The sequence below is a fragment of the Salvelinus namaycush genome, chromosome 13 (genome assembly GCF_016432855.1).
Source record: "Salvelinus namaycush isolate Seneca chromosome 13, SaNama_1.0, whole genome shotgun sequence".
Taxonomy (NCBI): Eukaryota; Metazoa; Chordata; class Actinopteri; order Salmoniformes; family Salmonidae; genus Salvelinus; species Salvelinus namaycush.
In genome coordinates, this window is record NC_052319.1 from 1000255 (window position 1) to 1025891 (window position 25637).

The following is a 25637-nucleotide window of genomic DNA, read 5'->3' on the forward strand; positions in this document are numbered from 1 at the left end:
ATCCTAGGCCACCAGTGCTAAGGAGGCTAACATGGCTAACAAAGCCAGACACTAGCTAGTGGCTAGATGTGTCCTTCCACCCTGAGAGCTTTATTATTAGAAAGGACATAAACTGACTAATTACATTGCAGCAGTGAAGCTTGGTTGACAGCTGGTGACGAGCTTGTGACCCAAAAATATCCCTATCAAAGAGTAGGAGGCACTGCACACTGCGTAAAGATGGACTTATTTTATTTACAGTATTTATTATTCTACATTTATTTACCCAGGTTTGCTTTTGATATTATATCTAGGATTATTTTCTAGGATTATTATGGGTGATTTAATGCACAGTAATTTCTACATCCTGTAATGTATTTCTTGTAATAACAATGGTTTAATTGTTGTTCCTCTACTAAACCATACCATACAGACACAGACACAGACATAAAAAGAAAGACATTCTACAGAGTACAATAATTAACATATATTCGAACCCAGTTTGCAATACAATCAATGCCATATGGCCTATCTTAGTGTTTACCCCATATAGAGAGAAACCTAGTTAAACGTTGATCTCAGATAATAAGGGCTAACTGTGTTGATGTACCGTCTGGAGGAACAATGTGTCCTGGTTCAATTCTCTGCTGCTATGGGGGGAAAAACACACACACACACCAAAACTTAACATGGGGCATTTGGAGCTTGCCAAAATGAATACACCCTGAATAATTGATGAAGACCTTTTAGAAGAATTGTTATCTGCCTGCTGACGACCGCAAACATGAAACCCACTGATGAGGAGAAAATATGGTTTTAACAAGTCAATAATGGCAAGAGCAACCGGAGCAAGCTTAACCAATGAGGCCGCTGCGTTTGCAAACAAGGACCTGAGTTATAATGCCGATAATTGATTCTCTCCCCCTGTCCTTTCCCCCATCTCTCTCTCTTTATCTGTGTCTTTCTCTCTCTCTCTTTATCCCTCTCTTTGTTCTCCCCTTCACGTGATGTCATTGTTTATTGATTCCTTCCGCCGTGGGGGGGGGGGGAGAGGTGATGGGAAGTTTCCCGAGTTTGTTTATCGCTGTGACTTCTGCTCCCCTTCTCCCTCCTCCCTCCTCCCTCCTCCCTCCTCTCTCTCTCCTTCCCCATTTTAAATTTTGCAAGCTGCCACAAGCAGCTTAACCAAAAAGGATTAAGTCCCATAGCCAACTGAGAACACAGATAATGCTCAGTAATTGGTAAAAAATGAAGATGAATGGGACAGCCAGATAAGGGCCAATTAGTTGCTCGCTGTGTACAGCTGTGGTCTCCTCCTCACGGAGCCCTCTCAGGGGCCCCAGCCAGCTCGGCAACACACACACACACACACACACACACACACACACACACACACACACACACACACACACACACACACACACACACACACACACACACACACGCGCGCACACAAAATATTGAAGAAGTGGATAGTTTCTTATTATTATTAGATACATTTACAAAATATAGATTACTATGTATAGCTTTGTAATACTATAAATGACCAACTACCTAGTTTTGGAGTATTTAGAAGGTCTATTGTCCTGCTTATGTGAGGAGCTGGCTACCATACCGGGAGACTTCCAGCAATTGCGCTAAGCTAACAATTTTCTAACTTCAATCATCTCCAAACTGCACGCAGAGACATAACAATGGTTTCCGTGAGTTCGTCTGACTCTGGGTAAGTAGATAAACAATCTCATTTTGAAATCTCGTGGTATCCCTTTAAGATGTACAGGACAGCATTGTCTGGTTGATGACGGATGGAATTCCCAAACCTAATTACAGACCAAATGTAAGGTCCATTACCGTCACCGCGGTGAGGTGGAGTCAGGTGCATGGCCAGAGAATGGGGGTTAGAGATGAAGAGATGGAGCTCCACAACATAGAGAGCATAAACAGCGATACATGATACGATCAAACTAATTACGGTTCCCAGAGAATCTGCCACTGAACCAGTCATGTCTATTTTAGAGAGAGAGGATGGGGGGGGGGGGGGGGGGGCTTGAAAATAGAAAACGGTAAAGAGAGGGGTGTTTTCTTCTCTTCTCTGTTCTACTGGCTCATGGTCTTAAACACTTATTTTCTTTTCTCACTCCTGGAAAAAAAATAGGCAGGTTTTTGTTAGTGGGCAGCAGCTGACAATGTTTTCTGTCCCGGTAATGAAGGTTGTGGTTGGGGTCAGGGCGTTGGGATTGAATGGCTGGCTGGCTGTTTATCCCACTGCAAGGCCTAGTGCCACACGTTCTCTAACCTGGTTTTGTGATCTGTAATTGTGGCATTTCCTGACAGCCACAGGAACAATCCACATTGTACACATTGTGAGGGCCTCTGAGCCCCCTTTGAAAGCAACATGGATGCTCACTCACACACATACACACACACACACACACACACACACACACACACACACACACACACACACACACACACACACACACACACACACACACACACACACACACACACACACACATACACCACCTCCTTCACAAGACTGTCAGGGAGAATCAAAGAGAGCGAGAGACAAACGTTTTGTCTAATCAGAGAACAAGCTCTCTCTCTCACACACACACACACACTCTCTCCCTCCCTTCCTCCCCTTTGACAGGATGTGTGGTCACTTGTCTGGGTTGAGTTGAGCTAGCTGGATGTTTTTCCTGCTAAATAATAACGTTGATGCAAACAGGAAGGTCTAATTGTGATTCAGTGTTTCCCCTAGGCTTTTTTTCAGCAGCGTTGGCAAGGTTATTGGGGGTTGGAGACGGGGTGTCAGAGTGGACAAGGCCAATGGTGCCGTCTCCAACACAACATTTTAACGGCCCTTCTCTTAGCCACAGAGACAAAATGTTGCAACGTAATTTCCTCCAATTCTACACATTTCGACATTGGGTGGAGAGAACATTTTACAGTTTTAAAGCTAGTTTCCTGCAATTCTACACATTTGGCCATGGCTCATGCCGTGTTCTTATGCTATTAAAGTGACTTAAACACAGCAAAATCAGTCGGGGCCCCATGCCATGAAATTTTTATGAATTTTAGATTCTTCCTGACAACCTAGTTTTTAGTTTGGTGATTGTTAGTGTTCAAAGATGATCTTATTAAACAATACATAGCTTCAATAGCTCCAGTACTTACTTTATATCAGGCTTGAGTCATTTAAGCGTACACTGAAAATATTTTAACAACCCGGAAAATTAGTGGCGACAACGAATACCAATATAGGGGAAACAATGTGATTAATATTTCATGTGTGGGAGAGAAACATTAGCTTGTTCCATTGACATCAACACAACAGTCCAACTCCACCAACAGAACAGGGTGTCCTTCACAGTCTCTGCCTCTGTCTTTCTCTGCCTCTGTCCCTTTCTCTGTTTCTGCGTCTGTCTCCGTCTCTGCCTTTGTCCCTGCCTTTATTTCTGTCCCTGCCTCTGCCTCTAACATTACCTCTGTATTTGTCTTTATTTCTCTGTCTCGGCTTTTGTGTCTGCCTTGTTTCTATACCTCTGTCTATGCCTGCATTTACCCCTCTGTCTCTAACTCTGTCTCTTCCTTTATCTAGAACAAGTAGTAGTAGTATTATACAATTCTTACAATATCATCATCACCTTCAACCCTTCTGAATTACTATTTTATTTTATGTCTATTCACACTCTCTCTCTCTCTCTCTCTCTCTCTCTCTCTCTCTCTCTCTCTCTCTCTTTCTCTTTAAAACAGAGCATTTATTCACTTCCTCATCAGCACTGCCCTGCATTGAGTCCAGGCCAACAGAGCCCAACAAGGCAGTGGCCAAATCAAGTTCCCGTCTTGCACAGTCATACAGCTATATCTGTCAAGTGATTTAGAGGCCTGGATTCCACAGGCATAATGGACTATAGACCAGGACATATTTAGGCATGCAGGAATCCAAGCTAGACATGGGACTAAGTACTGCAGGGAAGTATAGGCATTAGCCTAAGCAATATCCGAAGGAAGGCCCTGAGTGCTGCGAGTGAAGCAGATTATATTGCAAAACATGAGCAAAACATTTATGCTCTTCATGGTATGCGTCAAATGATCTGTTTTTGTTTTTGTTTTAACGCAATAAATGTTCCCTAGCAATGAAAGAGATCCCTTTGCAAATATGGCTATTTCATTTAACCAGATAAGTAATTGAGAAGAAATTAAACTTTACAATAGCTGACCCTCCCTGGTCTATTTTAACGAACCGTTATGTGCAACTAGCAATTGAAACATTGACTGAACGTTGCTTTTTCTATTTTAAATGTGGAAGAAGTGTTGGCTTTCCCTTTTTAAACATTGCTTAAATGTTGCTCTCTGTACGTCGTCCATCTGATAAGACTATACTATACTCATTTTGTTCCCAGACTCTTCTACCCAAAAGAGAAAGAGTCTGGTGTGGCCTTCTTTAGCCAATACAGAAAGACCGGGAGAAACTCCCAGTGCATAGGCATTGGCACCAACCAATCATCTCCCACAACACCTTCCCTATAACCCTCCCCTGTGCGTGTGCCTTACATGTCTTGTGCGCCTCTTTTTAAGGAGCCACTCCTCGCAGTTGTGTGATTCGCTAAAAACTAAATGATGACACATACTTTACCCAGTATCTGTTCCTTTCTTCCATCTGAAGAGACTATACTGTATCTCCTGTGGATTAGCTAGATTACTTCTGCTGGCCACCCCTGTCACATGAGAGTGGCTGATATAAACAAGAGATTGCTGCGACACCCAGTAATCAATATAAGGATGGCTTCGGTACCAAACATCATTTGTCCCAGCAAACCATTCCTTTGACCAAACGAAGCATTAATTCAAATCATAAATCTGAGGCCAATTTAAATCCAGGGAGAGTGAGTGAGAGGGGAGAGGAGGAGAGAGAATTCGAGACAGGCGAGGTAGAAAGAGAGAAAGGGGGGAGAGAGAAAGAGAGATGGGGCCTCTGTCTGCCTGCCTAGCCCCTAATGATTTATTTTCTACATTTCTGCAAGAGAGATTTGTCCATACGCAGTGACAGGTCACCTTCAAACACCAGTGGCAGACTGTTCATCACCATGCACACAAGCAACTCATCGCTGCAAGTAAATATTAAAGGAAAATAATCCAATTGATTGTGGATGGGGCCAAGAGGCGCCACCGTCATATATTTCATTTAGGGAGCTAATGTCGTGACCGCACACGCACACGCACACGCACACACACACACACACACACACACACACACACACACACACACACACACACATGCCTATCAAGAGAAATAAACACAGATATGCATACAGACGCACGCACGCACACACACACACGCACGCACGCACGCACGCACGCACGCACGCACGCACACACACACACACACACACACACACACACACACACACACACACACACACACACACACACACACACACACACACACACACACACACACACACACACACACACACACACCGCTGCTCCCTTCAACAGAATTATGATTCTTCAGGGAGTGCTTTCTTATGTGTTGCTGGCTGGCTGGCCGTGTGCTCAAGGTTACAATTTAAATTGTAAAAAGATAAAACAGTTTCTTATTAGCTCCATTGCCGTAGCCTTGCTGTTCTTATTCCCATTTATCTTGATTTCGGTGACCTCGTAGCCTCGTTTTCTCATCGGCCGTAGACCCGTTTTCATTTTTTGAGGATTGACGACCTCAGAGCTCATGAATTGTGCTCTGTTCAATCTGCTTAGTGACAGCATCCTGTGTTTGCCCAAATATACAGTGTCAAGTACTTCTGTCGAGACACTTAGTAAGAGTAAGTGAATCGAAAACACTATTTAGTGAATCAAAGCTTTAGGGATTACATGGAGCCTATAATTTGTAATGGCCTCATAATAATTCAACACTATATTATAATTTTCCACAATACGCTAAGTGGCTCGGTGGCGATATGAGCAAAATCCGTCTGCATTTGTGGGCTAATAATTAATTGAAATGGCACATATTGAAAAAGCAATGCTCTTGCTGTGATTAAATAAAATAAATTAGAGACTGAGTTTATGGCTAATAGCTTTGGGATACAGTGTTCATGGATTAAACTTTGTATTAACAATGTCTGTGTTGTTTTTAGATTGGATATGAAGGCGGGGGATTTTACTGCGCAGTGGAGAAAAGAATGTACCATTGCATTACAAAGACGTGGACAAATGCAAATAATGATACAATTGTTTTATAGACATCCAACTTAATATACTAGCCAAGTTAGAACTGCAGTGAACATATAAGGATATTTTGTAGATGTTTCAACTGAACCTGTATTCTCTGAACTGTCTACACTGGCAAGAATAGGTATGTTTGGAATCCAGTACCTTAGCTTGAGAGTATCTTTGAGCTGTTGGTGCATTTAAGCTTTTAATTATTTGTTTTATTCTTTATTTAACCTTTATTTAACTAGGCAAGTCAGTTAAGAACAAATTCTTATTTACAATGATGGCCTACACCGGCCAAAACCGGACGATGCTGGGCCAATTGTGCGCCGCCCTATGGGACTCCCAATCACGGCCGGGTTGTGATACAGACTGGATACAAGCTTGTAGTGGCTTGTAGTGGAATTCAGCTATACAAATGTACAGCTTTGGTTCAACACAAGCTGTAGGTAGAGGAGATCTGCAAACTCTGATAGTCGCCTTGCTTATTTATGTGTCTGTACCGGTGTGCGTCTGCATATGTATTCATACCTGCATTGCTATCTGCATGCATGTCTTTGTGTGAGTGTGAAGACCTGCATGCACCTGTACGCTTGCGTGTGTGTGTGTGTGTGTGTGTGTGTGTGTGTGTGTGTGTGTGTGTGAAGGGCACAATGACTGACTCACCCACACTGGAGCTGACGTCTCCGTTCTCACCGTCTGCCCCATGCTGGTTGGCGTTGCCGTGGTAGCCGCTCATCACCTCCAGCTTGATCTTCTTCACCTTCATGGCTTCGGCGATGGCCGCGTTGGCAGCTGCCGCCGCTGCCGCTGTCAGCCCTTAACACACCGCACCGGAGAGGACAGTTAGATACACACTTAGAATGCAACACTCAGTTGGTCTAGAGCAGTGGTTGGATGCTTTTTTTTAAAGGATTTATTTAAAATGTTTATATTCAACATCTTATGAATGATTTTATGAATCATTAATACATCAGGAATAACTAAAATGTGTATTAAGAATGTTCCACCACTCAAAGGACATCCAGGCAACTTGACACAACTGTAGGACGTATTGGAGTCAACATGGGCCTAGCATCCCTGTGGAACGCCTTCGACACCTTGTAGAGTCCATGCCCTGACAAATTGAGGCTGTTCTGAGAGCAAAAAGGGGTGCAACTCAATATTAGGAAGGTATTCCTAATATTTTGTACACTCAGTATATATGGCTTGTCTGAGGGCCAAAAAAAGAACATAAGAACATACTGAATATGTACAGTATATACATCAAGAACATTGAATAAAACATTGATTGATTGATACATTTTGTTTAGGGTAAAATACATTGAAAAAGTGTCATTCAGCTATACAATTGTACAGCTTTGGTTCAACACAAGCTGTATGTAGATGAGATCTTCAAACTCTGATACTCGCCTTGCTTAAGTATGTGTCTATGTGTGTGTGTGTGTGTGTGTGTGTGTGTGTGTGTGTGTGTGTGTGTGTGTGTGTGTGTGTGTGTGTGTGTGTGTGTGTGTGTGTGTGTGTGTGTGTGTGTGTGTGTCTGTGTCTGTGCCGGTGTGCATCTGCATATGTATTCATACATGCATTGGTATCTGCCTGCATGTCTTTGTGTGAGTGAGGACCTGTATACAAATTCACGTGCACATGCGCTGTTCTGAGGGCAGAAGGGGGTGCAACTCAATATTAGGAAGATGTTGCTAATGTTTTGTACTATCAGTGTATATGGCTTTTCTGAAGGCCAAAAAAAGAAGGGCGCCACCTGTTGGTCGGTGGGCTCCGAAATAGGTTAGTATAGGTACAACTGTCCCAGAGTCCCGATAAAAGGACAGATAATGACTAGCAGGAGACAAGGATATAATTCACACTTTACTCCACACCCAAGGAAGGCACACATGCACAACTTTACAGAGGAGGGAACTAGTGGTCGTGGTTTCTACAAGAGAGAGAAATACAGATAATGTGTTTACATTGTGGTAATAACAGGCTAGTGACTGTATAACGACAATAGAGAATGTACATGATATCAATAGCATACCAGATAACTATGCAGTCACAATGTGCTATGGCAATAGGGCAATGTTACATCAAGGCATCATACAGCAGCTTATATCATAGGCTAATAAACGAGCATAGCACCCAAAGGGAACAATATATACAAAGCGATGAGCTAGCATGCTAGCTAGTCCGTGGGCTGGCGGGTGTAATACACTGCACAGTATGTAGTAGCACAACTGACATTCTAACATTAGCAAGGCCAGCGGCATTGGCAAATATGGCTAATATGTACAACAGCAGCTGGCACGCTAGGCTACGTAGCACAGTTATATATGCAGTATACAATTAGCGGCTTGAATAGTGTTCCCATGCTAGGTGACTATGTTAATGTGTGAACAGTAGGCCTCTCGAACAGGGGTATTCAAACGAGGATCTGCATTTTTTCAGCGTCCAGGAATTGTGTACAGATCCTTGAAACATCAGGCCGTGCATTATCATGCTGAAACATGAGGTAATGGCCAGCGGATGAATGGAAACGACAGTGGGCCTCAGGATCTCGTCACGGTATCTCTGTGCATTCAACCATAGATAAATGTAATTTTGTTCGTTGTCTGTAAATTATGCCTGCCCATATCATAACCCCACCGCCACCATGTTCACAATGTTGACATCAGCAAACCGCTCGCCCACACAATGCCATACACGCTGTCTGCCATCTGCCCGGTACAGGTGAAACCGGGATTCATATGTGAAGAGCACACTTCTCCAGCGGGCGGTGGCCATCGAAAGTGAGCATTTACCCACTGAAGCCGTTACGACACCGATCTGCAGTCTCCCTGAGACGGTTTCTGACAGTTTGTACAGATATTCCTCTGTTGTACAAACCCACAGTTTCATCAGCTATGGGTATGTACAACCCACCTGAAGAAGTTGGACGTACTGCCAAATTCTCTAAAATTACGTTGGAGGCAGCTTATGGTCGAGAAACAAACATTAAATTATCTGGCTACAGCTCAGGTGGACATTACAGCAGTCAGCATACCAATTGCATGCTCCCTGAAACTTCAGACATCTATGGCATTGTGTTGTGAGACAAACCTGCACATTTTAGAGTGGCCTTTTACTGTCCCAGCACACGGTGCACCTGTTTAATCAGCTTCTTGATATGCCACACCTGTCAATTGGATGGATTATCTTGGAAAATAAGAAATGCTCAATAACAGAGATGTACACAAATTAGTGCAGAAATACGATCAATAATATTTATGTGAGTTTCAACAAAAAAATTCTGGGATGTTTTATTTCTGTTCATGAAACATGGGACCAACACTTTACATGTTGCGTTTTAATACTTTTGTTCAGTGTATAATGTGGGGAGGTCATTAGAATGAACAACTATCTACCAAATCTATTCATTTTAAAATGTTGATTATTTGTCCTTGCCATTATCATTCACCAAACCAGTATCACAGATTATTGTGAAATAGACACAAATTGCTTATTGGAAATTTGTAACAGGCACACGAAATAGTATTTTTTTTTTTATTGTGCAGTACACAATTTTGTATACAGTGCATTTCAATCACAGATAAAGACAGTACGTTACATAATACAGAAACAATAAGAGGGAGGTTGGTCGGGGAGGATGGGTGGGTGTATAATGTGAATGTCTAGCAACCCAAAGGTGGTGTGAATCTCATTATGGACAACTTTTTCACTAATTAGCTGCCTTGCAACTCCTTACTACTTTTGAGCTACTTTGCAACTACTTAGCATGTTAGCTAACCCTTCCCTAACCCTAACCCTTTAACCTTTACCGAACCTCAACCCCGTATCCGGGATCACCCCCCACCCCCCACACACTGATTAGCATAGCTAGCATAGCTTCACAAGTAGATAGTAGCATCTAAATATCATTAAATCACAAGTCCAAGACACCAGATGAAAGATACAGATCTTGTGAATAAAGCCACCATTTCAGATTTTTAAAATGTTTTACAGGGAAGACAAAATATGTAAATCTATTAGCTAAACACGTTAGCAAAATACACCACTATTCTAACTCCATCAGTTTCTTACTCCTTCAGGTGCTATCACCAATTCGGCTCAACTAAGATATTGATAGCCAATAACCTATAAAAAAAACCATCAGATGACAGTCTGATAACATATTCATGGTATAGGATAGTTTTTGTTAGAAAAAAGTGCATATTTCAGGTAGAAATCACAGTTTACAATTGCACCGACCATCACAAATCGACTAGAATTACTAGATAGAGCAACGTGTATGACCAATTTACTCATCATAAAACATTTCATAAAAATAGACAAAGCATAGCAATGGAAAGACCCAGTTCTTGTGATTTCAGACCATATTTCAGATTTTCTAAGCGTTTTTCAGCGAAAACACAATAAATCGATAAGTTAGCATACTACATGTGCAAACGTTACCAGAGCATCGATTCCAGCCAAAGAGCGCTATAACGTCAACATCGCCAAAAGATATTAATTTTTTCACTAACCTTCTCAGAATTCTTCCGATGACACTCCTGTAACATCATTTTACAACATACATATACAGTTTGTTCGAAAAGGTGCATATTTAGCCATACAAAACCGTGGTTACACAATAAAAATACTAGGAAATCAAGCCTCAATATGTCTGACGTCATCTATCAGAGTGATCTAGTTTAATTGAAAGCTAATCATATACTTGACTAAAAAATACAGGGTTGACAGGAATCGAAAGACAAATTAGTTCTTAATGCAACCGCTGATTTACATTTGTAAAATTATCCTTACTTTTCAATACAGGGTTCGCCAAGTGAAGCTACACCAAACAAAATGGCGAAATATGCGTTTAAAATATTTCGACAGAACAACAATTTATCATATTAAATATTGCTTACTATGAGCTGTTCTTCCATCATATTCTTGGGCAATGTATCCTTTCTATGTTATAAACGTCTTTTGGTCGATAGATGTCCTCTGTCCTTCGAAATATCCACTAACGATCGAACGGGACCCCAAAACGTGTCCAAAGTTTCAGAGTGCACAACAAAGAAATTCCTCAAAATCGCACTAAACGGATATAATTTCCTATAAAACGGTTTAAATTAACTACCTTATGATGTTTCTAAGTCCTATATCGAATTAAATTACAGACGGATACATTTCAAGTTGATAACCGAGCCTGTGAAAATGGCGTCCGGAGGTCCCTTCCTGCGTAAGGGCGAGCGTCGAAAGGGGGGCTACTCTCACTCCTTGGTCTTTTATAACCTCTGAGAGCTACGGAGAAGGCCCATTCCACTTCTCATTGGTTACTGACATCCAGGGGAAGGCGGGTGCAGTTCGTGTCGTTCCATAGGATAGACAGAGACCTTAAAAACTGATCTGAAACCAGAGCTTCGCTCTCAGACCTTTCACTGTCTGTCATGGATTTCGCTGTAGAAAGAGTTCTGGGTCACCCACAGACATCATTCCAACTTTGTATGAAACTAGAAAGTGTTTTCTTTCCAATAGAATTAATAATATGCATATTGTACGAGCAAGAATTGAGTACTAGGCAGTTTAATTTGGAGACGACAAAATGCTAATTCGGAACAGCACCCCCTGTAGTCGCAAGAAGTTAACCTAACTCCTAAACCTAACCCTTTATCTACATTGGCTAGCATGTTAACTAACCCTAACCTTAATCCCTAAACCTAACCTAACCACTAACCTTAACCCTTAGCCTAGCTAACGTTAGCCACCTAGCTAGCCTAGCGAACGATATCCACAACAAATTGGAATTTGTGCATTGTGCACAAATGCGTTATGAAAAAAGAAAATTGTGTAATACACACAAAATGCCTTGGGGTTAAAAAGTGTGTAATACACACAAAAAAGTGGACTTTTTGTCTGCCTGTGTGCCTAATTTGTGTGTATTTCACAATAAGCTGTAATAGTGTGTTGCATTCACCGGATTCAAAACATGTTTTGCAAACATATGATGGGGGTCCCTCAGTCGCCGGATTGCCTGGCCGGAGTTCCCAGGGCAAGAAAAGGTTGAAGACCCCTGCTCTACAATATGACCATGGGGGCAGCCATCTTGGGTTGTGCATCAACAAAATGAAAGCCATTTTAAGGCCTATAGTGACTAATAGGGAAAGTCTCTATACCTGGCCTGAACACTTAAAGTGACGATCACAAACTTTTGTATAATTTCAGCCAGTAGTTTTGAAAGTCAAGTCAAGTCAAAACGGGTCGTTGTTTTTTGTGTATTATGTCAAAAATACAGTTGAAGTCGGAAGTTTACATACACTTAGGTTGGAGTCATTAAAACTCGTTTTTCAACCACTCCACAAATTTCTTGTTAACAAACTATAGTTTTGGCAAGTCGGTTAGGACATCTACGTTGTACATGACACAAGTAATTTTCCCAACAATTGTTTACAGACAGATTATTTCACTTATAATTCACTGTATCACAATTCCAGTGGGTCAAAAGTGTACATACACTAAGTTGACTGTGCCTTTAAACACCTTGGAAAATTCCAAAAAATGATGTCATGGCTTTAGAAGCTTCTGATAGGCTAATTGACATCATTTGAGTCAATTGGAGGTGTACCTGTGGATGTATTTCAAGGCCTACCTTCAAACTCAGTGTCTCTTAGCTTAACATCTTGGGGAAATCAAAATAAATGAGCCAAGACCTCAGAAAAAAATGTGTAGACCTCCAGAAGTCTGGTTCATTCTCGGGAGCAATTTCCAAACGCCTGAAGGTACCACATTCATCTGTACAAACAATAGTAATCAAGTATAAACACCATGGGATCACGCAACTGTCATACCGTTCAAGAAGGAGACGTGTTCTGTCTCCTAGAGATGAGCGTACTTTGGTGCGAAAAATGCAAATCAATCCCAGAACAACAGCAAAGGATCTTGTAAAGATGTGGAGGAAACAGGTACAAAATTATCTATATCCACAGTAAAACGAGTCCTATATCGACATAACCTGAAAGGCCGCTGAGCAAGGAAGAAGCCACTGCTCCAAAACCGTGAAGCACGGAGGTGGAAGCATAATTTGGGGGTGCTTTGCTGCCAGAGAGACTGGTGCACTTCACAAAATAGATGGCATCATGAGATAGGAAAATTATGTGGATATATTGAAGCAACATCCCAAGACATCTGTCAGGAAGTTAAAGCTTGGTCGCAAATGGGTCTTCCAAATGGACAATGACCCCAAGCATACTTCCAAAGTTGTGGCAAAAGGCCTTAAGGACAACAAAGTCAAGGTATTGGATTGGCCATCACAAATCCCTGACCTCAATCCCATAGAAAATATGTGGGCAGAACTGAAAAAGCGTGTGCGAGCAAGGTCTACAAACCTGACTCAGTTACACCAGGTCTGTCAGGACGAATGGGCCAAAATTCACCCAACTTATTGTGGGAAGCTTGTGGAAGGCTACCCAAAATGTTTGACCAAAGTTAAACAATTTAAAGGCAATGCTACCAAATACTAATTGGGTGTATTTAAACTTCTGACCCACTGGGAATGTGATGAAAGAAATAAAAGCTGAAATAAATCATTCTCTCTACTATTATTCTGACATTTCACATTCTTAAAATAAAGTGGTGATCCTAACTGACCTAAGACAGGGAATTTTTACAAGGATTAAATGTCAGGAATTGTGAAAAACTGAGTTTAAATGTATTTGGCTAAGGTGTATGTAAACTTACGACTTCAACTGTATATAATTTGCAATTTATATGAAATGCTTCGAATCCAATTCGTACAGCATGTTATGAATTTGTTGTGATTAAAATCCCAGACTGCATCTTTAAAATTACAAATAATAGCATATCAGACAATACACCTTGATCAAGAAATTCTATTTACATTTACAAGGACCCACTACATGCTACTGGAGGAGAGAAGGGTCCATTGGTGAGTGGTCCAACTGTGTGAAGTGCAGGGCAGAGGTTTATGAGAGATCTCCTCACTCTACCACTGCTTGCTGGATACAGAGCCCGGACTGGGCTGGAGCAAGCTCTTATCCCACATGTCTACTGGACAGATGTCCTGAGGAGATGCAGATGGGCAGGGCCAAAGTTGGCGATGGGCAGTCAAGTGTCCCAATCAGAGGTCACTGGGAGTGTTCCAGAAAGACCCCAAGCAACAACCACTAGCAATAGTGACCAGGGCCGGAAGTGTGAATGATCAGTGGATGGTAGCCTCTGCTGGGGCTGGAGAGATGTAAAGCTTGTCACGTACCAGGGCCAGAGAGAGGGATTTAGACAGGATTTTCTACAGCCGCCACAAAATGTATGAAGTATATTTTCACCTCAAATTCTTTGGTGAGGACGTGGATGTGTGTCCTCTGTAGCCGCCCCGTAAAGTCCAGTGGCGTTTGTAAAGCACCAAGACTGTGGAAGTCCTGCCTCATTATGTCACCACCCCTTCAGTGGCATGTGTGGAGTGGGCAGTGGGGGAAGAGGTGCTCATACTGTCTTTGATTTAAGTCTGTCCAGCAGGATTCAGAGCGGTCTGTGCCTGTGCTGCTGTAGGTGTCCAGGTTGTTGGAGGAGGCCGTCCCACGGAATTTGGCCAGGCATCCCTGGTTGGAAAGGGGCGAGAGCGCTTCTCAGGTGGAGGCTCTCCTGCAGGGGCATAGAGGTCCGGAGGCAGAGGCAGGCCCAGATATGGTCCAGGCAGTGGACCCAGGACTGGTGCTGGGTCAGCTGATGACCCGAGGATAGGGACAGACACCGGACCCGTGGCTGGAGCTAGGTTGGGCGACGGCATTAGTCTGTCCTTGTGGGCCGATGAGGGCCGTGGACCCAGCTCTGGACCCAGCTCTTCAGCCGATGGTGTTGGGCCTGGGACAGGAGAGGGAGGTGGACCCAGGACTGGAGCTGAGTTGCCTAGTGGGTCCAGGATAGGGCCGGACTGGTCCTCCAGGACGGCAGTGAACATCAGGACAAGAACCGCAGTCTGGTCTGATGCTGGCAGGTCCAGGAGAGATACTGAAGGCTCACCTGCTGCTGGAATCTGAGGATTCAAGTGGGACTCTGGTTGGAGAGTCGGCTTGGCCGTCATGTCCAGGCCAAGCAGGTAGTGTACAAGGGCAGCAGGTAGTGTAGGGACCAGCCCCGTAGTTGGGTCCGGTGGCGTCTGGTCCAGGAGAGACACTAGCTGGAATGTCTCCTCAGGTGTCAATTAGGGTGCCAGCTCAGGTACCGGTGGCTGCAGGTCTGGCTGGCAGTCTGCAGGTGGAGCAGGCTGGAGCACTGGATATTGCTGGTCTGGCTGCAGCTCTCATTGGGAATAAATGGTCCATATCAGAGGATATCTTTACAATAAATATTTTATATATTCACGAGAATACAGACCATTTCCAATGCATGTTTTGAGTTTTGTGGATTTGCACCATATGCTGACAAATTCTGGGCTCAACTTTGGTTTTAGAAGTCGGATAAACACGCCAAACGGCCTACCCGACTGGTCGGAGGCGTCCGCATGGTCCTAAAGCACACCGTTGCCTCGTTTTGTATCACATTCCAATGATAAAACTGGGGTGGACAAAGATGCTATTTCAGAATGTGGGAGGAACATGTCCCCCCCAGCCGTCCCCAGTGAAACCTGCTACTATACATATATGATATTGGGATTACTCCGAATATCACACATGGACATTTCCTACGCCCGGATATGGACTCATTCAATATCGTGGGATATGTGACATACTATTTTCTCTCTTCAAGTTGACAAATACTGACTGTATACATTGCATATCTGTTTTCTCTCAGCACACTCGAGATAATAAGCTATATTGATTCCGGATATGCTTTTTGATATGCTGAAAATAAGGGCAATTTCTGAGTTTTCACCACATGCTCAATAATTGGTCAAATATGAAATCCATATTTTGATTTCATGCACAAATCATTTTTGGATTCCCTCCGGATATCGTACATGGTATGGCTGGATAATGACTCATTAGATATCCTGAGATAGGCTTATGTGGACATCTTATTTTCTCTATATGATGACAAATACTGACAGTAGATCTACACAGTATATTTTCTCAGCACATACCAATGCATATGCTCTTGACTGAAGTCCATATCAGGATCTTGATATGCTTTTTGATACGCTAAATAAGAACAATTTCTGATGTTTATTTAAGTTGAGGACATGTTCAATAATTTGACAAATATTAAATCCATATGAGCTAAACTTTTTGTATTCCATCTGCATAAAACGTGTGGAAACTGCAAGCTAAAAGCACTGTAACTGGCAGACCAGCAATAAGAATCACATATTTTCTTCTGTGGAGTTCCAACTATATATTTTTTATTTGGGCGGCACAAATTACTTTGTAAACGGTGTGTGGTCAAACTGACAACTGGAGAAACAAAGAAGTGAGAAGCTGTTCAGAAAATGCCTCAAACAAGTTAACAATAACATTAGTAGATCATTTGATATGTTTTATTTATCATAGTAACTAGAATCAAGAATGTTAGCTAATTTGGCCAGCAGCCAGTAGGACTAGCTAGCTAGCAAGGCTTGATAAGGGGGTAAAAGCTAACTGGTAGCCTAGCTAGCTAACAAGTAACAACATTTCCTTCCCTTCAGGGATTTTTTTTACCCCCTATAAAGTCTCAAGGTGGCAGCTAACGTTTAAAAAAATTGGGCGTATTTTATATTACTGGTTAATATAAAATAGCTAGCTAGCTAAATAACTTCGCTAGCTCGCTAACTAACTTCGCTAGCTAACTAGCAACTTCGTTTTCTCATCAGTTAGTTTTCTCATCATGAATGATGAGAGCTCCAACAGAGCTCCAGCGAGCCGATATGTCACCAGACACGGGGCAAAAAGGGTCAATATCAGGGGATATCTTTATTTATATACAGTACCAAACAAGTTTGGGCAAAACTACTCATTCAAGGGTTTTCATTTTTTTAAACTATTTTCTACATTGTAGAATAATAGCGAAGACATCAAAACTATTAAATAACACGTATGGAATCATGTAGTAACCAAAAAAGGGTTAAACAAATCAAAATATATTTTATATTTGAGATTCTTCAAAGTAGCCACCCTTTGCCTTGATGACAGCTTTGCACACGCTTGGCATTCTCTCAACCAGCTTCACAAGGAATGCTTTTCCAACAGTCTTGAAGGAGTTCCCACATATGCTGAACACTTGTTGGCTGATTTTCCTTTACTCAAGTCATCCCAAACTATCTCAATTGGGTTGAGGTTGGGTGATTATGGAGGCCAGGTCATCTGATGGAGCACTCCATCACTCTTCTTGGTCAAATAGCCCTTACACAGCCTGAAGGTGTGTTGGGTCATTGTCCTGTTGAAAAACAAATGATAGTCCCACTAAGTGCAAACCAGATGGGATGGCGTATTGCTGCAGAATTCAGTGGTAGCCATGTCGGTTAAGTGTGCCTTAAATTTAAATAAATCACATACAGTGTCACCAGCAAAGCACCCCCACACCATTACAACTCATCCTCCATGCTTCACGGTGGGAACCACACATGCGGAGATCATCCGTTCACCTACTCTGCATCTCACAAAGTCACGTGGTTGGAACCAAAAATTTGACCATGAAAGGCCTGATTCACGCAGTCTCCTCTGAACAGTTGCTGTTGAGATGTTTCTGTTGCTTGAACTCTGTGAAGCATTTATTTGGGGTGCAATTTCTGAGGCTGGTAACTCTAATAAACTTGAAATTCGTGAAATGTTCCGGATTGACTGACCTTCATGTCTTAAAGTAATGTTGGACCTTCGTTTCTCTTTGCTTATTTGAGCTGTTCTTGCCATAATATGGACTTGGTCTTTCACCAAATAGGGCTATATTCTGTATACCACCCCTACCTTGTCACAACACAACTGATCAGCTCAAATGCATTAAGAAGGAAATAAATTCCACAAATTAACTTTTAACAAGGCACACCTGTTAATTGAAATGCATTCCAGGTGACTACCTCATGAAGTTGGTTGAGAGAATGCCAAGAGTGTGCAAAGCTGTCATCAAGGCCAAGGGTGGCTACTTTGAATATATTTTGATTTGTTTACTATCTTTTGGTGACTACATGATTCCATATGTGTTATTTCATAATTTTTATGTCATCACTATTATTCTACAACATAGAAAATAGTAAAACTAAAGAAAAACCCTGGAATGAGTAGGTGTGTCCACATTTTTGACAGGTACTGTATATAAATAAAGATATCCCCTGATGTTGACCCTTTTCGCCCAGTGTCTGGTGACATCTCGGCTCGCTGGAGCTCTGTTGGTCGCAGGGCAGAATGCAATACTGGCAAATGCTTATCTGGCTCAGGTGATGCTTGTGGTGGCACCGGCTGGACTACAGGATGGTGCTTGGCCGGCTGTTGGGACGACTTGTGCCTGGGCAGCCATCGTGGAGCAGGCTCGGGCACTTGCTGGTCTGGCTGCACTTACGTCATCGGGTTGGCTGACTGGAGCACATTAGACGGAACTGGGTGCGGCTCGTTGGAAGGACTGGCGACAGGAGACGTGGAGGCAGGATTAGTTCCAGCACTGACCTGGTAGTGTGAAGGGATGTCCGTCGTGGCATCGGTTTTGGTGGCAGGCTAATAACGATGTAGCATGTAACATATGCTATCAGTAATAGCACTGCTATGTAACAATAATAGCTGTAATGTACACAATGTAATGACTAGGGATTAGCATGTAGCGGCTAATACCACTGGACTAGTGAGCATGACATAGGACATAATATATACATAAAAACACTATGTACATTAGCAGTGAGCTAGAATAGTATACAATATACACATTAGCAGTACCTTGTAGTAGCTTAACACAGTAAGCTATAAAGTAAGAACAGTGTGTGCTAAAAGGCCAAAGCAGTAGGAAATAGCATAAAATAGTAAACATAGGCAATAACTGTAGGCTAGCACGCTAGGCTAGGGTACAGGCTAGTATGCCTCAGGCTATAGGCCGTTATATCAAACTGTATACAGGGTATCAGAAGTTAGCGGCTTGAGGTAGCATGCTATGGGCTAACAATGCTAATAAGTAAACAGACAGCCATCTTGGTAGAGGCTAGGACTGTATGAGGAAGTGACCGGGTGAGATGACATCACCGATCGGCCATACTGGATGCGTAACAGTGACCACCCGGTAGCCATCTTGGGTTACACTTTCAAACAATGGAAGGACTACTCTTCATGGCCTAGAAAATGTACTGTGCCCAGAACTATGCCAAGAGGCTAGATATACAGGATATTCAGTTTGGCTAGTACCCATGTAGGAATTACTTGCATATAAAGACTGGATAAGGCATGTATAAGCATACAGTTACATAGTAGTAAGGCCTTATAACATACGGAACGATTAATATATACAAACTGAAACCTAACCTGTTATGAGTCCACAGTGACACAGTAACACAGTTAGGAGGTCCAGGGTGGAGGATTGTCCAGGAAGAAAAGTACAGCTGATGAGCTGGTGTGTAGCCAGGGGTATACAGAGGCTGTGCTCAACACGGGCTCCAAAATGTAACTGAAGAGTTTGGAGATTGTGTTGGAGGATCTCCTGCCTCTTGCTAGGCCAATGATTGGCTGACAGGTCAGGGGAGAGTTGCTTCGAGCAAATGGAGTTTTCCAGAAGCAGGGGTGTGAAACTCGGGGGGCAGAGTGTCTGTAAGCAATGGAAAACCCATTCCCCAGTACCTCTGCAGAGTGAAAAGGTTTCCCAGAGTTTGTGAGTTAGAAAGGGCTGAGAGAAAATGTCCAAGAGCACTGTAAGGGTTTTCTACACAAGTTGTACAGTTAAAAACAGTATTTAAGAGGACAAGAAACCCAGAGGATGACACATAAAAAGGGTTAAAACACTTATTTCCAATGTGGTCCTCTAAACACTTTGCAATTGTGGACTGGCTCTTGTATTGTGGCTATGCTGGACCATGTATCAAATCAAATCAAATTGTCGTAGTACTTACGAGCCGCTAACCAACAATGCAGTTTAAAAAAATAAATACTAATAAGAATAAGAAATAAAAAGTAACAAGTAATTAAAGAGCAGCAGTAAAATAACAATAGCGAGACTATATACAGGGGGGAACCGGTACAGAGTCAATGTGCGGTGGCACCGGTTAGTCGAGGTAATTGAGGTAATATGTACATGTAGGTAGAGTTATTAAAGTGACTATGCGTAGATGATAACAACAGAGAGTAGCAGCGGTGTAAAAGGGGGGAGGCGATGCAAATAGTCTGGGTAGCCATTTGATTAGATGTTCAGGAGTCTTATGGAATGGGGGTAGAAGCTGTTTAGAAGCCTCTTGGATCTAGACATGGCGCTCCACTTGCCGTGTGGTAGCAGAGAGAACAGTATATGACTAGGGTGGCTGGAGTCTTTGACAATTTTTAGGGCCTTCCTCTGACACCGCCTGGTATAGAGGTCCTGGATGGCAGGAAGCTTGGCCCCAGTGATGTACTGGGCCATACGCACTACCCTCTGTAGTGCCTTGTGGTCGGAGGCTGAGCAGTTGCCATACCGGGCAGTGATGCAACCAGTCAGGATGCTCTCGATGGTGCAGCTGTAGAAACTTTTGAGGATCTGAGGACCCAAGCCAAATATTTTCAGTCTCCTGAGGGGGAATAGGTTTTGTCATGCCCTCTTCACGACTGTCTTGGTGTGCTCAGACCATGTTAGTTTGTTGGTGATGTGCACACCAAGTAACTTGAAGCTCTCAACCTGTAAAGCTTTGTGTTCAAGTACCCAGGGGCAGTACGTCGTATGATGTTGTGCAACTGTTAAGTTTCATCTGTGCTACTCTTTGTTCTACTGGAAACATTCCAGTTTTTTTTTACCTTTATGTAACTAGACAAGTCAGTTAAGAACAAATTCTTATTTACAATGCCAAACCCAGACGATGCTGTGCCAATTGTGAGCCAATTGTACGCCACCCTATGCTGCGCACAATTCAGCTGCCCTGAACTCACTAGCTAAAATGTATTAAATTGTGATTTTCTGTCATTGTACTACACATAACACCCCATAACGTCAAAGTGGAATTATGTTTTTTGACATTTCTACAAATTAATTTAAAATGAAAAGCTGAAATGTCTTGAGTCAAAAAATATTTAACCCCTTTGTTATGGCAAGCCTAAATAAGTTCAGGAGTAGAAATGTCCATCACAAGTCGCATAGTAAGTTGCATGTACTTTGTTTGCAATAACAGTGTTAAACATGATTTTGAATGACTACCTCATCTCTGTACCCCACACATACAATTATCAGTAAGGTCCCTCAGTCGAGCAGTGAATTTCAAACACAGATTCAACCACAAAGACCAGGGAGGTTTTTCCAATGCCTCACAAAAAAGGGCACCTATTGGTAGATGGGTAAAAAAAATATCCCTTTGAGCATGGTGCATATTAATCACACTTTGGATGGTGTATCAATTCACCCAGTCACTACAAAGATACAGGCGTCCTTCTTAACTCAGTTGCCGGAGAGGAAGTAAACTGCTCAGAGATTTCATCATGAGGCCAATAGTGACTTTAAAACAGTTAAAGTTGATTGGCTGTAATAGGAGAAAACGGAGGATGGATTGTAGTGGGAAAATGAGAGAAGGTAATACTCGCAACTGCTAGTCAATGAGGTCACTGAGGCCCAGCGTGATGACTCAATCACGATTTATGACATTGTTTGGGTGGGGTTAAACACCTTCATCTGTGGTTTTCTACAAGGAGGGATGTTTCCACAGAACCCTGAGAGGGAAAGGGGAGATACCTAGTCAGTTGTACAACTGTATGCCTTCAACTGAAATGTGTCTTCCGCATTTAACCCAACCCCTCTGAATCAGAGAGGTGCGGGAGGCTGCCTTTAACCAACATCTATGACTTCGGCGCCCGGTCGGTTAACTACCTTGCTCAGAGGCAGAACAACAGACTTTTACCTTGTCAGCTCAGGGATTCAATGCAGCAACCTTTCGGTTACTGGCCCAACGCTCTAACCACTAGACTACCTGCCGCCCAGAGCATGGACAACTTCATGTGAAGACAGATGAAACTTTTTCATGTTTTAGAATTCATAATAAGCTACGAATGTTAATATGTTTTATTGTACTGTAAGTGCTGTGGATTTATTGTTACAGGGAAACTGTGTTATTTTGTTTGTTGGATGGCGGATAGTTCAAAAAGGAGTGACACAGGGGTGCCCTCCTATCATTTAAATTGAGTTGATTAGATTACAATCTGGGTGTGTTTCCCTGTCTATTGTTTTTACTAGCAAAGTGCAAATACTGTACATGCTAATTCAGGTTGGGTGTGAGTTTCTGCTTGAATTTAGTTAAAAGGACAGTGAATTTGTTCAGATTTTTGTTATTAAGTTGTTATTAAGCGCTTCTCTTCATTTTTTCTCTTAGCGATTATTCTGAACTGAAAACATGTGTATCCACATTAAGTCTTAGCCTATTGGTGATCATTTACCAGTCAATCATTTAGTCATTTACTCTGAGTAGTCTGTAATGTGTCATGTGTTTCATGTACACTTTAATTGTTTGAGTGTTAACTCTTCCTTGATTAGTTGAATTCAACCACATGCATTCCTTGTTTTACAGAGTAATTATTTGATTGACTATACATGTATAATTTAGTACGTCTATTTGTACACTATACACATAGCATGTGTTTAGCTTCTAACTGTGCAACTCTGAGCTAAGGTTAACTCAATAATTTAATGCTAGGACATTGATTGCAAGATATTAGCTCCTTGTCCCTTAGCCTCTGATTAATTGCATAACGGTAAACCTAGACACGTGCATCTTATAGAATTCCGAGTGGTTTCGCAAGGCTCCCTACTTTGGCTAAACCCACTGGATACGATTATGGGGCTATAGCATTCACATGATAATGGTGTCAGATTGATAAATGTAGCTTATTATTATATTCAACATCATTTCTACATAATGGTTGGATAATTTCCACCAAACTACAGGATCAACCACATTGTAGTTACTCCAAAATACTAACTTAATTGACAGAGTGAAGAGAAGGAAGCATCGTACAAAATAAAAATATTCCAAAACATGCATCCTGTTTGCAAAAAGGCACTAAAGTAATACTGCAAAGAATGTAGCAAAGCAATTAACTGTTTGTCCTGAATACAAAATGTTATGTTCGGGGGGGCAAATCCAATGCAACACACTACGGAGTACCACTCTCTATTTCAAGCATAGTGGTTGCTACTGTCACCTGTCACCAGAGGGCAGCAGAGACCATCCTAGAGACAATTATGACACTCAGGTGTGTTCTATTACTCATTATGATTTCCCCTTTAAAATAGGTGTGTTTTCTGTTTATCTTTGCAGAAGCTTGAATTGGTTAGTGAGTGAGTGAGTGAGTGAGTGAGTGAGTGAGTGAGTGAGTGAGTGAGTGAGTGAGTGAGTGAGTGAGTGAGTGAGTGAGTGAGTGAGTGAGTGAGGGAGACTTAGTGTTTGTTGTTTTTTCAGTTTGCTGAGTAGAGTGTTGGAAGCTATTTTGTAGATGACATCGCCGAAGTCGAGGATCGGTAGGATAGTCAGTTTTACTAGGGTAAGTTTGGCGGCGTGAGTGAAGGAGGCTTTGTTGCGAAATAGAAAGCCGATTCTAGATTTGATTTTGGATTGGAGATGTTTAATATGAGTCTGGAAGGAGAGTTTACAGTCTAGCCAGACACCTAGGTATTTAGAGTTGTCCACATATTCTAGGTCGGAACCGTCCGGGGTGGTGATGCTAGTCGGGCGGGCGGGTGCGGGCAGCGAACGGTTGTAAAGCATGCATTTGGTTTTACTAGCGTTTAAGAGCAGTTGGAGGCCACGGAAGGAGTATTGTATGGCATTGAAGCTCATTTGGAGGTAAGTTAGCACAGTGTCCAAGGAAGGGCCAGAAGTATACAGAATGGTGTCGTCTGCGTAGAGGTTGATCAGGGAATCGCCCGCAGCAAGAGCGACATCATTGATATATACAGAGAAAAGAGTCGGCCCGAGAATTGAACTCTGTGGTACCCCCATAGAGACTGCCAGAGATCCGGACAACATGCCCTCCGATTTGACAGACTGAACTCTGTCTGCAAAGTAGTTGGTGAACCAGGCGAGGCAGTCATTAGAAGGCAGTCAAGGCAGCCTTGGCCAGGTCGATGAAGACGACTGCACAGTACTGTCTTTTATCGATGGCGGTTATGATATCGTTTAGTACCTTGAGCGTGGCTGAGCTGAACCCGTGACCGGCTCGGAAGCCGGATTGCACAGCGGAGAAGGTACGGTGGGATTCGAAATGGTCAGTGATCTCTTTATTAACTTGGCTTTCGAAGACTTTAGATAGGCAGGGCAGGATGGATATAGGTCTATAACAGTTTGGGTCTAGGGTGTCACCCCCTTTGAAGAGGGGGATGACCGTGGCAGCTTTACAATCTTTAGGGATCTCGGACGATACGAAAGAGAGGTTGAACATGCTGGTAATAGGGGTTGCAACAATGGCGGCGGAAAGTTTTAGAAAGAGAGGGTTCAGATTGTCTAGCCCAGCTGATTTGTACGGGTCCAGGTTTTGCAGCTCTTTCAGAACATCTGCTGTCTGGATTTGGGTGAAGGAGAAGCTGGGGAGGCTTGGGCAAGTAGCTGCGGGGGAGGCGGAGCTGTTGGCCGGGGTTGCAGTAGCCAGGAGGAAGGCATGGCCAGCCGTTGAGAAATGCTTATTGAAATTTTCGATTATCATGGATTTATCTGTGGTGACCGTGTTACTTAGACTCAGTGCAGTAGGCAGCTGGGAGGAGGTGCTCTTGTTCTCCATGGACTTTACAGTGTCCCAAAACTCTTTGGAGTTAGAGCTGTAGGATGCGAATTTCTGCTTGCAAAAGCTAGCCTTTGCTTTCCTGACTGACTGCGTGCATTGGTTCCTGACTTCCCTGAACAGTTGCATATCGTGGGGACTATTCGAAGCTATTGCAGTCCGCCACAGGATGTTTTTGTGCTGGTCAAGGGCAGTCAGGTCTGGACTGAACCAAGGGCTATATCTGTTCTTAGTTCTGCATTTTATGAACGGGGCATGCTTATCTAAGATGGTGAGGAAATTACTTATAAAGAATGACCAGGCATCCTCGACTGACGGGATGAGGTCGATATCCTTCCAGGATACCCGGGCCAGGTCGATTAGAAAGGCCTGCTCACAGAAGTGTTTTAGGGAGCGTTTGACAGTGATGAGGGGTGGTCGTTTGACCGCGGACCCATAGCGGATACAGGCAATGAGGCAGTGATCGCTGAGATCCTGTTTGAAAACAGCGGAGGTGTATTTGGAGGGCAAGTTGGTCAGGATAATGTCTATGAGGGTGCCCATGTTTACGGATTTAGGGTTGTACCTGGTGGGTTCCTTGATGATTTGTGTGAGATTTAGGGCATCTAGCTTAGATTGTAGGAC

General features: G+C 42.8%; 1 protein-coding gene across 1 annotated transcript in view; it reads right to left on the minus strand.

The window, feature by feature from the left end:
- The window catches only part of LOC120058168 (dachshund homolog 1-like), a 268628-nt gene that overhangs the window by 72111 nt on the left and 170880 nt on the right, over positions 1-25637 (minus strand). Inside the window, exon 3 of the mRNA XM_039006634.1 lies at positions 6865-7017. Coding sequence (XP_038862562.1) covers positions 6865-7017 — 153 coding nt within the window. The remainder of the gene's footprint in view (positions 1-6864; positions 7018-25637) is intronic.